Genomic DNA, 15,555 nt, shown 5'->3' with positions numbered 1-15,555 from the left:
AAGGAGCAAGGGCAGATTCAGACATTTTATATCAAGGCTTGGACAATTTATATTTTATTGCTGGAACTCATGCAATGCCATGCAGCATCGCACGATACAGAAAACACGTCATCAGTGTCTTTATTCTTGTTTCCAGACCCTTGGCACTGCAGAACGATGAAATCAAAGGCAATTACGATGCTGATTCTTAGCTTGGGCTTACCCCGTGAAACTGGAGGTTTCAGTTGCGCCAGCAGCGATTGTTGCGCCAGCTCCAACCCCTCTGGCAACGGTGGCAACTGTTGTCATACCAATACCACCCCGACTGGCAGCGCTGGGCAGCAGCCTTTGCGATTCCTCCCACGTCCACGCCCATGGCCAGCATCATCACAAATATGGCGAGTGCCAAAAACAACACGAAGAAAGCCTTGTTCTCCATGCTTTGCTGCTTGTTCTATTAGAGAGAAGTGGTTTGATCTGTGAGGCAGGAGGGGCTCATATTTATAGCTCGAGCCAGCACACAATGCTAGAGAGTTGTTGTGGGACGGCATTGCTTAGTCCTTATCTAATTTGGTTCCGTGTTTGAGAATTTCTTCTCGTTTCTATAATATCTCTCCAACCCTTCAAATGAGGATCGCTAAGTTCGCTAAAACTTTCAGTTGAATATGGGACGGTTGAGATCATGTTAGATCGACGGCTTCGATTAATTAATACGACAGCCAAGATTTTACACAGTGTAGATTGTATATAAAGGAACGGTCCAGAAAATTTTAAATGCACGGTCTAGATTGTACAAGAATGACTACTATTCTTCTATTTGTACGAAAATACCATTCGTTTACCGTACACATCATAAGTACTTAGCTTTCAGACACTTAAATTCCCTAAAAAAGGGGGAAGTAAGCAAGCGCGAGTTTCCTCTGGTAAGCAAGCGAGCTTGAGCTGAAATACTGCGACTTTCTCTGGTAAGCTTGATCTCTGACTATGGCTCGCAAAATCTCCACGCCACCGCCCACGCCGCCTCACCGGGAGCACGCGAGGAGGACGCCGCCGCCCAAACCATCGCCAACTTCATCTCCGCCACCAAAGAGGTCTCCGCCGGCGCCAACCAAGAGGCACAGTCCACCAAAGCCCACAGATGGACATCACTCACCAGCAAAGCCACCACCGAGTTCTCCTGAGCATCATGGAGCTGGACATCCACCACCGAGCTCTCCGCCCACCAAGGAACATCCAGCAGCAGAGCCAAAGAGGCACCATGGACATCGACGAGCTGGTGATGGAGCTGCTACAGGGCCGTCACCTTCTTCTTCGCCGCCCAACAAGGCCGACACTGTAACCTGGCGACCAAGGAGGGCCGGGCCGTCATCGCCACCACCTTCGAGCATAATGTGGAACCCAAGGCCGCCATCGCCACCACCTTCGACCATAACGTGGAACCCAAGGCCGCCATCACCACCACCTTCGACCATAACGTGGCAACCAAGGCCCCTTGGCTTGGACACCTCTCCGCCTACGGCGTCGTCAGCACCATCTTCAGCAGCAGCAGCTGCAGCTGCATTCGTGGCATCACCTGGTGTGCTCGCGGCAGGCATCGTTATGCTCCTGCTCGCACTGGTAGCTATCGTCACTGGAGTCTGGATACTCTTGAAGAGGAGAAGGAACAAGGTGCACGGCGACATCCACCACGACGACATCCTGGTGGAGGATGGCCATCAGCCTAGCGGTGGCAACAGCGGCAGCAGCAGCAACCAGCGGGAGCACCTCATTACCAAAGTGGAGCCTCGACCATCATCGCAGTTGAATGCCGGCAGGAATAAGGCGGCTGCTGACCCCCTAATTCGCGAGCTCCTGAGACCACCAAGGCGGCTGCCACCGTCTGCTCTTCCCGCTGATGCTCGCCACAAGTCTGCATCCGGAAACGATCCACTCTTTCGTGCTGCTGATCCAGTGCATGGCCAGCAAGGAAGCCGGGGAAACGTCATGATGGAGGATCCTCTCGTCCTCTTTCCTGCGTATGAAGTTGACGAGCAGCGAAGGCTGTTCTCAGCCACTCCGGAGGATGATCCACTCTTCTCGTCTGGTGGCTACTCTCATCATCCAGCAGGCGAGAAAATGGCTGCAAACGAGCTCCCAGTGCGCCTATCATCTCGACGCGACCGGGTTCCAGAGCAGTTTCATGGACGGGAACAAGGACGAAAGGTGGCGGATCGTTCTGGCACCGTGTTCGATCCTGGAGATGTCGCAGCACTGGCAAAGAAGCGGGCTGAGATAGAGAAACAAATGCAGAAGTTCATCATGATGGAGCCCCGCATCCGGCCTTTTTCCCACAGGTTAGTAGTCTCTGCACTTGAGCTGACAATATGAACTGATGAAGCTGAATCAATCAGGAAGCGTGATGTGGAGAACAGCCCCGAGATCACGAGCGACGAGAACCTCGTCCGGAAGTTGACAGCCAATGATCCCAAGCGGGTCAAGAGTGATTTGGAGGTGGAGCCATCTGCTCCGGGGCACGCTTCTCTGACAGGTGAAAACGCCGACCAGGTACGAGCCTTTCTGTATCCTGGTGAATTCTTCCACCTCTGAGAGAGACAGGGAACTTGACGAGGTACGTTTCTTCAAAGGCAATCTGTATAGATGCTACTCTTTGATTGCAGGCACTGCAAGAGACAAAACATAAGAACAAGTGAAAAACAAATAGAATGAAGAGCGAAAGCTCGTCATTTATCTGGCTTTCTCTTCAGTCCCTTCTATGTGCTTGAGTAAGTCACAGGAAGGTCTTCCTGGCCTTTCATCGGGGTACAAAAGTTTAGGAGGAGCCATCAATCATCGATATACAATAGCCAGGATGATCACAAATTGATTTTGTTAATTTTTATTCTGTTTTTATGAAATCTAAACTATCGATGCTTGAGTCGGTGATAATATTATTGCACTAATAGATATTAGACAACACCAGAATTCGTACGGTGGTTTTCTCATGCAATTGAAATCAAATTTCACGGTGGTTTTGGTCGCGGAATGGCCATTTTGATGCGGTGTTTGTCATCGATGATGTTCTCCCTCGCGTGACTCCCAGATTGTAGGAAGAGCCAAAGGGATGTACATTCCGCCAACACCAACATCACAACCGGTTTGTTCTTGACATTCGTGGCTGTGTTCAAGGATGGGACGATGAGCATGCGCAGGCAACAGCATCTTTTTTGAGCTCTCTATGACATGATCCTAGGTGGCAGTAGTGCCACCTCACTGTCTCTTGTATTCTAGCTATCCTTGAGTCATCCTTGCCTATTGTAGCTTTTGCATATCTCTTCAATCTTCAATGAAGATTGCAATAATTGCAGGCATTTTCGGCAATCTTTCTATTTAGTGTTAACTGATCATGTCAAAATTGAACGAGCCAAAAATGTATCTGTATCTCCGAAGTCCCTCTTCTAGCTCAAAGTCAAAGTTTGATAGAACCAAGTCAGTAAAGAACTCTGGAGCATAATATTAGGAGTATATTACGCTGCAAGAATAGTGGTAAATGCTACATCGTCTCTGCTCACTGGGAGGCTGTTGACAATCTTTTGGGCAATCCAGCACCCAAACAGGTTGATCATGCAGCAGTAGTGATCCGTGATGGGACCAGAAAGTGGTCTATGCTTCAGCCATCCAATGGGAGGTATTACCCGTTTAAAATTAATTAATTAATAATTATATTCTGATATTAAATCTTGTTAAAGTTATAAATATTTGCAGACTATCCTCCTCTCTATCGCCATTATTTCGAGCTTTTGGGTTATATTATTATCATATAACTTCCTAAAGTTTCCTTAATCTTAGATTTGCAGGAAGTAATCTCTATTCGTGGTATTTAATAATTTTCTTAGCTTTACCAATTTTTACTGTCGTTTCATTCTCATTTGCTGCCTAAAAGTTTTCCCAAAACCTTTAAAATTTTATTGTAGTTTTATTATTAAGCTACTGTTAAAGATCATACTTTTATGTTTAGATAATAATATACTTAAAAGCCATTCCAGCATTCATTTAAGTAGTGTCTATTCTGTGATTTTTAGTTTGAATACAAACCATATTTATAAGCTGGTAGAAATTTAAATAGATAAGGCTGAATGTCAAATACCTTGCAGGAATTATTCTCATCTAATGAGCCTAACCCTATCTCTTAACCTAGAGAGGACTCTTACACAAAGAGCCATGTAATGCAGAAATAGAGTGGAAAAATCCACAGGTCAAACATTATAAACTACTTTGTGGCTTGATTATCATCAGCAGGGATGAAGGATGTTTCCTTCATGGAAGAAATCATTTACTTAAGCAAAGAACCAGTAAAGATTCGATTTCAAATAAAGAATTTAGGGTTCTTCCGGGGCTTCGATCGACGGGGCACACGTCGCTTGCCCCCGGCGCGGGAGATCGCGTCGCAATGCAGCTCGCCAGCGGCAGCAGCGCTGCGAGCAGTCCCAGATTCAACGTCCCGTTTCGAGAGATCAGGCTGCCAACGCCGAATCGGGGTCCCTCTTCTTGCTTTCGAACCACTGTTCGAACCAAAGCTCGCAGGATCGTACGTATGGCCGCTGATTTCTTCTATCTTTGCCTTATTTGAGAATCTCCTCTCTCATTGGGATCGTTCCTTTAGTTCCTGGTTTGCTTTATCCTTCGTTAGTGAATTTCTTCTCCTTTTTTCTTTTCTTCTTCCTCCAAGCAAAAGCTGGGTGTTGATGGAAGTTGCTTGTGATCGAAGTATTATGGCCTGCGACCAGGTTTAGCTCATGAAAAAAAAAAAAACAGAGAGAAGAAATCATAAGATAGAAATTTCTCACCTGCATTTGCCAACTTTTCTTTGTGGTTTTTCAGGTCCAGACTTCCATAACCAAGCTTCCGGAGATTGAAATCCACGCTGCCGAGTATGAATTCCCCGACGAGGCTTTGCCAACCGACTCCGGCTATCTCCCCATCGACGAGTCGAGCGAGTCTCGCCTCTTTTACGTTTACTACGAAGCGAGCAAGCCAGACACCGAGCTGGAAATCTCACCGATTATGGTGTGGCTCAACGGCGGACCCGGTTGCTCCAGCTTAATCGGTTGCTTCTACGAGCTCGGCCCATGGATTGTCCAAGAGAACTTCAGCTTGCAAAAAAATCCAGGAGCGTGGAACCGAAGGTATCGTAGATTTTTGTTTTCGAAGTGACTGAAAGTTTCGTTTTGAACATATTTTGTCTTCCAGGTGTGGGATTTTGTTTGTAGACAATCCAATTGGGACTGGCTTCAGTATTGCAGCGTCGGAGCTCGAGGTTCCAAGGTGCCAGGAAACGGTAGCTCTTCATTTGCACAACGCGCTGTCGACTTTCATGGAGCAAAAGAGCTTTACAAAGCGTCCATTGGTTCTTGCTGGAGAGAGCTACGCGGGGAAGTACTTGCCGGCTCTCGCTCACCATATTCTGACCAGGAAGAACGGGAATGGTCTGAGCTCTCAGCTCTCTGGAGTTGCCATTGGAAACGGGTTGATACATCCAAGAACACAGGTATGAAAAAGCTAATATGCTTTGAAACGTTTTCTTCCTCTCACTCTTTTCGGCTTTCGGCCTTGCAGGTGCAAATGCACGCCGAAGTTGCCTTTTGTTTTGGGCTTTTAGACAAGCAGCAAAGCCAATACGTTCAAGAGCTCGCTCGAGAAGTCGTCGAGCTTATTGATAGGTTGAAAGAATTTTTCTTTTCCATCCCCTCTGAGCTGAACTTTTATATTCAGGGAAGATTGGTTAGCTGCACACGAGCAGAGAACTTACCTTTGCAAGTGGATTGAAACAACGAGCGGCATTCCCACGCTTTTGGATGTAAGACGCTCCTCGAGATACCATCGCCGAGAGGTAAAAAATCACAGGATTTCCTGTCACAGTTTCGAGATTATAAAACTTGGACGCAGGATGGAACCGACTATCTGGCAGAGTTTCTGAATCTACCGCACGTAAGAACGAGCCTCAAAGTGGATCCGACCGCTCTAAACTTCGCGTGCTGCCGTAAATCGGTGAAACTTCTCATGGCAGAGGTAAGTTCTCCAAGAAAAAAACAGAGACAAAACATGGAATGGCATTGCAGGACACCATGAAGAGCACGAAGTGGATGCTGGAGACGGTCCTAAAGAAGGGGCTGCCAGTGCTGCTCTACCAGGGAGTTTACGATGCCAAGGACGGTGCCGCATCCTCGGAAGCTTGGATGCGCTCCCTCAACTGGGAATACGTAGACAGGTTTTGGAAATCGCCCAGAGAGATCTGGAAAGTCATGGGAGACAAAGCGGGCTACTGGAGGCAAGGCCGGAATCTCACACACGTTGTCATCGCTGGAGCCGGACATGAGGTAGGAGTGGCAAGAACTTTACTTGATCTTTGCGATCTTCGCAAGAAAAAGAGGATTTTTTTCTCACAGAAAATGTGGTCCAATTCGCAGGTTCCAGCGGATCAACCAGTGTGCTCTCGCGCCATGATAGAAACATGGATGGCCGGATTAGCGTGCTGGAAAGCAAAGTTATAGCGCAAATGTCTTGTTTTGAAATTTAAGGACGCGGGGTTATTTACAGTGGGGCTTTATCAAGGACACCGGCTAGGGTTTTAGGATCTAGAAGTTTCGCCGTAGGGTTTTAGAGATTTTGAGCTAGGGTTCTTCGTCGTTGTTGTCTCGGTCGCTCCTCGCCTGCCAAGGATGTTCCGCGCAGTCGCTTCGAGCCTGAGGTAAATGATCGTGTCGTGGATTGCTGTTCTTAGCGGCGCTGACGCTCTTGCCTTTTGTTCGAGGATTTCAGGAGGCATGGCCGACTTCAGGTAAAAAGTTTTGGCGCAGTGGGGTTTTGTGGCGCTGATTGTGGAGGCATTGCAGGAGGTGAGCAAGGCGCAATGGGTGAGGAGATACTCCGCCAAGGAAATCAAGTTTGGAGTGGAGGCTAGGGCTCTTATGCTCCAGGGCGTGGAGCAGCTCGCTGATGCCGTCAAAGTAACCATGGGTCCCAAGGTATTCTATCCATCGCCTTTTTCCAATGAACAACAAACTTCTTTTTTTTCCTTTTGTAGGGGCGAAACGTTGTGATCGATCAAGGCTTTGGTTCTCCCAAGGTTACCAAGGATGGTGTGACTGTTGCCAAGAGCATCGACTTCAAGGACAAGCTGAAGAACGTTGGTGCTAGCCTCGTGAAACAAGTCGCCAACGCTACCAACGATGTGGCAGGAGATGGTACTTCTTCCTCTAGTTTCTTTCTTTTCTCTTTTCTTAACTGTATCTGGTGTGTAGGAACTACTTGCGCAACTGTGCTTGCTCGCGCAATTTTTGCAGAGGGTTGTAAGTCTGTGGCGGCTGGAATGAATGCCATGGACTTGCGCCGTGGTATCAGCTCAGCTGTGGAATCCGTGGTGGAAAATCTGAAGAGCAAGGCGAAGATGATCAGCACATCAGAGGAGATTGCTCAGGTCTGAGCAGCCTTTTGGTTTGTGCTTACCTTAGCTTTTCGGTGCGTGCAGGTCGGTACCATTTCGGCAAATGGTGACAGGGAAATCGGTGACCTGATTGCTAGAGCCATGGAGAAGGTCGGCAAAGATGGTGTCATCACAGTATCGGTAAGCTGGGTCATTTATGGTTTTTATCGACAAACTTCTGATGAGAGAAACAACAGGATGGCAAGACCTTGCACAACGAGCTAGAGGTTGTGGAGGGTATGAAATTGGACAGGGGATACATTTCCCCCTATTTCATTAACAACGCTAAGACACAGAAATGCGTAATGTCCTCGTTTGCTTGTGTATTACTAGCGTAACAAGTGCTTCTGTGCAGGAACTTGAAAATCCAGTTATTCTGATTCACGACAAGAAGATCTCTACTGTCAGTGCCATCATGCCTGTTTTGGAGCTTGTCGTGAAGGTAGGCTGTTACGATGTGTGATAAGGAGAAAGCTTACGCTAAATGCAGGAACAAAGACCACTTCTCATTGTGGCAGAGGACGTTGACGGCGAGGCTCTGGCAACTCTGATTGTCAACAAACTCCGAGGTGGTTTTAAGGTACGCAATCCTCTCAAAAGACAATTTCACTGACGATAAATATACAGTGCTGCGCCATCAAAGCCCCTGGATTTGGAGACAACAGAAAATCGTGTCTGCAGGATCTTGCCGTGCTCACGGGCGGTCAGGTAGAGATCTTTTATGGCTTGCGGCGTGATGAATCCTTGAATGTCTTCTGTTTAGCTTGTCAGCGAAGATGTAGGTATCAAGCTTGAGAAGGTCGATCGTTCCATGCTTGGTTCAGCAAAGAAGGTTAGCAACTATTTCGATTTTATGTTCTTCCAACTCCTCTCTGACATGGAAGAGATGATAGGTTACAATCTCGAAAGACGACAGCATTGTCCTGGATGGCCTTGGCGATAAGAAGGAAATCGAGGAAAGATGCGAACAGGTAACGCACTTAGCTCAGAGGGAAGAGATACCTGACGCCGTTATTGCAGATCAGAGAAGCTGTGAAGTCTAGCACATCAGACTATGACAAGGAAAAGCTCCAAGAAAGGCTGGCCAAGCTCTCTGGAGGTGTAGCCGTCTTGAAGGTACGTACGCCAAAGACTTTTGTGGCAGCGTTTTTATTATTGTTTCGCGCGCGAGTGTAGATTGGAGGAGGTAGTGAAGCGGAAGTCAGTGAAAAGAAGGATCGGGTGACGGATGCGCTGAATGCTACAAAGGCTGCAGTGGAGGAGGGAATCGTGCCAGGTAATTGATTCGCTCTCGTAAACGGTTTTCCCGACTGACACGCACGGTCTTTGAAGGTGGTGGAGTCGCTCTTCTCTACGCGTCTCGCGATCTTGACAAGCTGGAGACGCCCAACTTCGACCAGAAAGTGGGAGTCCAAATCATCCAGAGCGCGCTAAAGGTATGGCGCGGTGACACTATTTTAGTTGCTTTTGCGTGGCCACTACAATGTTCTCTTTGTGATAGATGCCCACGTATACAATTGCTGCCAATGCCGGAGTGGAGGGAGCGGTCGTTGTAGGCAAGCTATGGGAACAGAATGACTACAACTTGGGTTACGACGCGGCGAAAGGTGCGACGAGGCAAAACTTAGCTTTGTGAAAGAGTCTGATGATCGTTCTTGGTTTGTGCCAGGTGAATACGTAGACATGGTAAAGGCCGGGATTATTGACCCCGTGAAGGTGTTGAGAACTGCTCTGGGTGACGCCGCCAGGTAAGAAGAGAAGAAACGAACGTAAGGATCGCTCACAAATTCGTTTATATTGCAGTGTTTCTTCGTTGCTGACAACAACAGAGGCTGTGGTGTATGATCTTCCAAAGGAGGAGAAGGCCGCGGCTGGAGGAGGCATGGGTGGGCATGATTTGGATTACTAGGAGACCACTTCTTTCCGTTAGAAAAGAGGGAATAACCAACACAGATTTTAAGAGACCAAGGACGAAAGAGAGGAGAGTTTTAGGAGACAACGTTTGCAATTTTGATTATAGTTTAATAACCCGCCTTTATCCCGTGTTGGCACGACTCAGTCTAGGATAGTGGTCTCTTGGAAGTTTCTTTGGTTGTTTCGTGATCACAGCCTCGGGGTCAAAGGTCGCATCTATATAATGTACGCTAGTCCAGAAGAGCTCCGCAGTTCCAGATCGTGTTTTCGTTCTTCAAAGAGTTTCAGATTTCATCCAGAAAATCTCTCAGAGTTCCAATCCAGAAAAGCTCATCACTCGAAGAGTTCCAGGCGATAGTTCCAGATTTCTGGTAGTCGTTTTTCGGTCATCAACAAGAAGTTCCAAGATGTTTGGCGAGGGGCTGCCATGGTGGGAGAGCATGCTTGTTCTTGGGGCGATCCAAGCTCTGCTCGTCTTCGTGACGCTGCTCTCTTCCAGTCTCCTCCCCTTGCCCCAGAGCCTCCAGCACCGATACAAGATGCTCGATCATTCCAAGTCTCTCAAGCCCTCCTTGTCCAGGGTCATGTCCAGCGCAGGACTTCCTCAGCTCTTCAGCCCCCGGTCCAAGCGATTCGCTCCAGAGGACATGTAAACAGCATAGAATCTTAGCGTTTGAAGCTCTCTAGATTTATTCTCTGTTTTTGGTTCACCTCACAACACGAAAAAGCAAAGTTGAAAGAGTAAATTGCTCCCAGGCTTTCATTCTTTCCATACAAAACTTGATGTTACTCTGGTTTCTAAAAGCTTGGCTCAGTACATTGGTGTTGTCTCGGACCAGCCAGTCGCGGCCGGAGTGCTCTCCCATCCAGCAGCCGGAACTGGAGCAGCGGCAGCGTCCCAACCTGGTGCGTTTGCAAAGTTTTAGAACTAGAAACAAAACCAAAGAAAAGCAAAGAAAGTTGCAAACCTTGTGCGGCAGCAGGGGGAGGAGCTGCTGCAGCCCATTCTGGAGCAGCGACAGCAGCAGCAGTGGCAGGATCAACAGGAACAGCTGCGGGTGGAGCGGTCGCTTCCCAGGTAGCCTCTGCAGCAGCACCGTCCCAGGCCGCCTCCGGCACGGACGCGGTCGAGTAAGGCAGTGGCGCAGTCGAAAACTCGTTGTACTCCTGCGGAACAATCGCGGCTTCCTCGCCCTCCCGGTCCTTGGTCTCATCGGGCTCCCGGTAGAAAAACAAGTCCACCTACGAAAGGAATAGCCAAACAAGTGTGTAAGTTACAGCAAAAACCACGAGCACGAACAAGTGTAGGTCACAGGGAAAAAACCACGAGCAAGAACAAGAGATGAGCGAAGAAAATAGATCTTACCATGACATCCCACTTCTGGCTGGGAGCGATGGTGCCTCGCATCTGGAGCACCATGCGAGCGAGCATCCAAAACAAGCACCCAATACTGTGCTTCCCCTTGTTGTTGGCCGGGATAGCAATGTCCACGTACTTCATGGGCGAGTCCGTGTCGCAGAAGGCGATCACGGGGATGTTTCCAAGCGCGGCCTCCTTAATCGGCTGGAAGAACACACAGACACAAAACAAAAGAAGGAAACCAATGAGGAAAAAAGTCGTGCTAGATCGAGCGAGCAAACTTACCTGGTGATCGGTGCGCGGATCCGTGAGAATGAGGAGGCGAGGCTCCGAGAAGGAGTTCTGGAGCTGATTGGTGAAAGTTCCAGGGGTGTGCCTCCCGGCGATGGCCTGCGCGCCAGTGTACTGCGCAAACTTGAGCACCGCGCGCTGCCCGTAAGGCCTGGCCGACTGCACGATGATATCGTGGGGGTTCTCGATGCCCACAATCACGCGGGCCGCGAGCTGGAGCTTCTCCCACGTCTTCCCAACGTTGATGATGAAGATGCCTGTGGCACCACAAAGCTAAGATCGCGAGAAGCGACTAGGATCTTACCGTCGGAGCGGCGCTTCCAGACGTAGCGCTCCATCTGGAAATCGCAGTTCTTGGTGCCCAGATGCACGGCCGAGGCCAGCATCATCTGGATGTCGGCTTCCTTCGGCGAGAGCGCCATTTCGCTGGAGACTCAACCCTAGCGGCTGGTTTAGGGTTCTAGGGATTAAGGCGAACTCTGTGGGCCGCCGGATCTGGCCAATCGGCACCGTCGGATGGAGGGTAACCACTTGGCACTGGAAAAGTTTGTCACATTATTTAACCCTCTTTGGAGAGAGTTTCAGGTTGCACAAGAGACGTTTTCTTAGAAATCAATTCGTTATTTTCCTTGAAGGCATGATATAGTCTCCTAAAGGAATACACCACACAATGCAATCAGTTCTCATCTTTGGCAGCTCTTACGTTGCTGGTGCCCAGTGAGGGCAAGTAGTTGTCTGTTGTTTCCGATACTATTCCTTTCCAAGGAAGCTTGTCTCACGATGAATCCTGGCCGAAGTTCTTCCTTCTTCCTTGCTTTCACTATTGTCCAAAAGAAAAGAAGTTCATGGAGTGCTTTCCTTTGCTCTTGCTCCTAGCGGTCTCTCTGGCTTTTGGTTTCACTCATGCAACTCAAATCGAAGGGCTGGAGCTCTACTTCCACGACAAGGTCGATACCAATCCCAGCAATTCCACGGTGGCTGTGTCCAGGGATGGGACGATGAGCATGCACGGGCAACACAGTATCTTTGATAAAGTTCGAGAGGTTGCGGTGATTGGCAGCACCGGAGCTTATCAGGGTACGCTCTAGAAGCTCATTCCACCGTTTTCGGCAATCTTGCGTTTTACAAGAACTGATCTTGTCAAAATTGGAGCTTAATAAAAATGCTTATTCAAAGTGTAACTCATTTTAATAACACTAAGAGGCCGTAGGATGGGGAATTTGTTTGTTGTTTCTGGCGTTGTCTAATTCCATTAGTGCAATAATATAGTTTAGATTTCATATGAAAATCAACAAAAAAAAAAAGTGATCATCCTGGCTAATTGTATATCGATGATTGATGCCTCCTTCTAAACTTTGGTACCCCGATGAAAAGCGAGGAGATAAGAGGACCTTCCTGTGACTTACTCAAGCCCCTAGAACGGAAAGCCAGATAACTGACGAGCTTTCGCTCTTCATTCTATTTGTTTTTCAGTTGCTCTTTGCCTCTCGCAGTGCCTGCAATCAAAGAGTAGCATCTATACAAATTGACTTCGGAAAAACGTACCTCGTCAAATTCCCTGTCTCTCTCAGAGGTGGAAGAATTCACAGAAAGGCTCGTAACTGATCGGCGTTTTCACCCGTCAGAGACGCGTGCCCCGGAGCAGATGGCTCCACCTCCAAATCACTCTTGACCCGCTTGGGATCATTGGCTGTCAACTTCCGGACGAGGTTCTCGTCGCTCGTGATCTCGGGGCTGTTCTCCACATCGCGCTTCCTGATCGATTCAGCTTCATCAGTCCATATTGTCAGCTCAAGTGCAGAGACTACTAACCTGTGGGAAAAAGGCCGGATGCGGGGCTCCATCATGATGAACTTCTGCATTTGCTTCTCCATCTCAGCCCGCTTCTTTGCCAGTGCTGCGACATCTCCAGGATCGAACACGATGCCAGAACGATCCGCCACCTTTCGTCCTTGTTCCCGTCCATGAAACTGCTCTGGAACCCCGTTGCGTCGAGATGATATGCGCACTGGGAGCTCGTTTGCAGCCATTTTCTTGCCTGCTGGATGATGAGAGTAGCCACCAGTCGAGAAGAGTGGATCATCCTCCGGAGTGGTTGAGAACAGCCTTCGCTGCTCGTCAACTTCATACGCAGGAAAGACGACGAGAGGATCCTCCATCATGACGTTTCCCCGGCTTCCCTGCTGGCCATGCACTGGATCAGCAGCACGAAAGAGTGGATCGTTTCCGGATGCAGACTTGTGGCGAGCACCAGCGGGAAGGGCAGACGGTGGCAGCCGCCTTGGTGGCCTCAGGAGCTCGCGAATTAGGGGGTCAGCAGCCGCCTTCTTCCTGCCGGCATTCAACTGCGATGATGGTCGAGGCTCCACTTTGGTAATGAGGTGCTCCCGCTGGTTGCTGCTGCTGCCGCTGTTGCCACCGCTAGGCTGGTGGCCATCCTCCACCAGGATGTCGTCGTGGTGGATGTCGCCGTGCACCTTGTTCCTTCTCCTCTTCAAGAGTATCCAGACTCCAGTGACGATAGCTACCAGTGCGAGCAGGAGCATAACGATGCCTGCCGCGAGCACACCAGGTGATGCCACGAATGCAGCTGCAGCTGCTGCTGCTGCTGAAGATGGTGCTGACGACGCCGTAGGCGGAGAGGTGTCCAAGCCAAGGGGCCTTGGTTGCCACGTTATGGTCGAAGGTGGTGGCGATGGCGGCCTTGGGTTCCACGTTATGCTCGAAGGTGGTGGCGATGATGGCCCGGCCCTCCTTGGTCGCCAGGTTACAGTGTCGGCCTTGTTGGGCGGCGAAGAAGAAGGTGGCGGCCCTGTAGCAGCTCCATCATCAGCTCGTCGATGTCCATGGTGCCTCTTTGGCTCTGCTGCTCGATGTTCCTTGGTGGGCGGAGAGCTCGGTGGTGGATGTCCAGCTCCATGATGCTCAGGAGAACTCGGTGGTGGCTTTGCTGGTGAGTGATGTCCATCTGTGGGCTTTGGTGGTGAATGACTGTGCCTCTTGGCTGGCGCCGTTGGAGACCTCTTTGGTGGCGGAGATGGAGTTGTCGGCGCCCTCTTTGGCGATGGTTTAGGCGGTGGCGTCCCTCGCGTGCTCCCGGTGAGGCGGCGGGGCGGTGGCGTGGAGATTTTGCGAGCCATAGTCAGAGATCAAGCTTACCAGAGAAAGTCGCAGTATTTCGGCTCAAGCTCGCTTGCTTACCAGAGGAAACTCGCGCTTGCTTACTTCCCCCTTTTTTAGGGCATTAAAGTGTCTGACAAGCTAAGTACTTCAACTTAGCGTACTTATATAATGTGTACGGTAAACGAATGGTATTTTCGTACAAATAGAAGAATAGTAGTCATTCTTGTACAATCTAGACCGTGCATTTAAAATTTTCTGGACCGTTCCTTTATATACAATCTGAGCCGTACACTGTATAAAATCTTGGCTGTCGTATTAATTAAATCGAAGCCGTCGATCTCACATGATCTCAACCGTCCCATACACATGCGATTCTGGGCAAAAGTTTCCGAGGGTCTTGTAATATGAACTTGTAAAGTTTTAGCAGGCGATTTTGTGGAACTTAGTGATCCTCATTTGAAGGGTTGGAGAGATATTATAGAAACGAGAAGAAATTCTCAAACACGGAACCAAATTAGATAAGGACTAAGCAATGCCGTCCCACGACAACTCTCTAGCATTGTGTGCTGGCTCGAGCTATAAATATGAGCCCCTCCTGCCTCACAGATCAAAGCACTTCTCTCTAATAGAACAAGCAGCAAAGCATGGAGAACAAGGCTTTCTTCCTGTTGTTTTTGGCACTCGCCATGTTTGTGATGATGTTGGCCATGGGCGTGGACGTGGGAGGAATCGCAAAGGCTGCTGCCCAGCGCTGCCAGTCGGGGTGGTATTGGTATGACAACAGTTGCCACCGTTGCCAGAGGGGTTGGAGCTGGCGCAACAATCGCTGCTGGCGCAACTGAAACCTCCAGTTTCACGGGGTAAGGCCAAGTCAAGAATCAGCATCGTAATTGCCTTTGATTTCATCGTTCTGCAGTGCCAAGGGTCTGGAAACAAGAATAAAGACACTGATGACGTGTTTTCTGTATCGTGCGATGCTGCATGGCATTGCATGAGTTCCAGCAATAAAATATAAATTGTCCAAGCCTTGATATAAAATGTCTGAATCTGTCCTTGGTCCTCCTCCTCTCTTCTCCAAATCCCTCGACTTCCAATCGATTGCTCCAATGATCGGCAAGCAATAAGACTCGATTGGAGCATCAAAACCAGGCCCAGGCACACCCAGCGGTGGGAGTGAAGGTTGGGGGGATCACCATGGCGATGGCGCATCGCTGCTGCGGAGGATGGTAGTGGGATGGATTTCGCTGCGCGCAATGCAATTGGTACGGGTATGACAACAGCTGCCATCGAGGGTGGCGCTGGAATGGCAGCCGCTGCTTCCGCTGAAGAATTGCCAAAGGGCTTCGAAGAACCACGGGAACGAATCTCGAATCATGAAAAGTGATATATAAATAGACTAAGAGTGAACGAAGAAAATTTTGGAGTCTAT

At 49.1% G+C, this 15,555-nt stretch overlaps 3 protein-coding genes and 2 long non-coding RNA genes across 5 annotated transcripts; 2 read left to right on the top strand and 3 right to left on the bottom strand.

Annotated features, from left to right (window-relative positions):
• Positions 1 to 35: 35 nt before the first annotated feature.
• On the bottom strand, positions 36 to 436 carry LOC112349151. Its single transcript, XR_002993287.1, has 2 exons — positions 203 to 436; positions 36 to 146 (listed from the first exon to the last, which is right to left on the bottom strand). It is a non-coding gene; the product is annotated as an uncharacterized LOC112349151 (long non-coding RNA).
• Positions 437 to 6,594: 6,158 nt separating this feature from the next.
• On the top strand, positions 6,595 to 9,485 carry LOC9658169 (chaperonin CPN60-2, mitochondrial). Its single transcript, XM_002978191.2, has 18 exons — positions 6,595 to 6,703; positions 6,775 to 6,793; positions 6,849 to 6,980; positions 7,040 to 7,199; positions 7,257 to 7,432; positions 7,484 to 7,579; positions 7,636 to 7,740; positions 7,794 to 7,880; positions 7,929 to 8,018; positions 8,066 to 8,146; positions 8,202 to 8,270; positions 8,332 to 8,409; positions 8,459 to 8,554; positions 8,615 to 8,714; positions 8,771 to 8,874; positions 8,940 to 9,045; positions 9,108 to 9,186; positions 9,242 to 9,485. The coding sequence occupies exons 1-18, from the start codon at positions 6,675 to 6,677 to the stop codon at positions 9,345 to 9,347; spliced, it is 1,713 nt and encodes a 570-aa protein (XP_002978237.2). The 5' UTR covers positions 6,595 to 6,674; the 3' UTR covers positions 9,348 to 9,485.
• A 533-nt stretch (positions 9,486 to 10,018) lies between these two features.
• On the bottom strand, positions 10,019 to 11,464 carry LOC9658168 (40S ribosomal protein Sa-2). Its single transcript, XM_002978009.2, has 5 exons — positions 11,308 to 11,464; positions 10,998 to 11,260; positions 10,719 to 10,916; positions 10,321 to 10,594; positions 10,019 to 10,255 (listed from the first exon to the last, which is right to left on the bottom strand). The coding sequence occupies exons 1-5, from the start codon at positions 11,423 to 11,425 to the stop codon at positions 10,164 to 10,166; spliced, it is 945 nt and encodes a 314-aa protein (XP_002978055.2). The 5' UTR covers positions 11,426 to 11,464; the 3' UTR covers positions 10,019 to 10,163.
• Positions 11,465 to 13,082: 1,618 nt separating this feature from the next.
• On the bottom strand, positions 13,083 to 14,143 carry LOC9653253 (extensin). Its single transcript, XM_024682933.1, has 2 exons — positions 13,255 to 14,143; positions 13,083 to 13,114 (listed from the first exon to the last, which is right to left on the bottom strand). The coding sequence occupies exons 1-2, from the start codon at positions 14,141 to 14,143 to the stop codon at positions 13,083 to 13,085; spliced, it is 921 nt and encodes a 306-aa protein (XP_024538701.1).
• A 669-nt stretch (positions 14,144 to 14,812) lies between these two features.
• LOC112349150 lies at positions 14,813 to 15,153 on the top strand. The gene is made up of 2 exons (XR_002993286.1): positions 14,813 to 14,986; positions 15,043 to 15,153. It is a non-coding gene; the product is annotated as an uncharacterized LOC112349150 (long non-coding RNA).
• The last annotated feature ends 402 nt before the right edge of the window (positions 15,154 to 15,555 follow it).

The sequence above is a fragment of the Selaginella moellendorffii genome, unplaced genomic scaffold (genome assembly GCF_000143415.4).
Source record: "Selaginella moellendorffii unplaced genomic scaffold, v1.0 SELMOscaffold_36, whole genome shotgun sequence".
NCBI lineage: Eukaryota > Viridiplantae > Streptophyta > Lycopodiopsida > Selaginellales > Selaginellaceae > Selaginella > Selaginella moellendorffii.
Note: the sequence above shows the minus strand (reverse complement) of the source record. Positions and strands in the feature narration are given on the sequence as shown.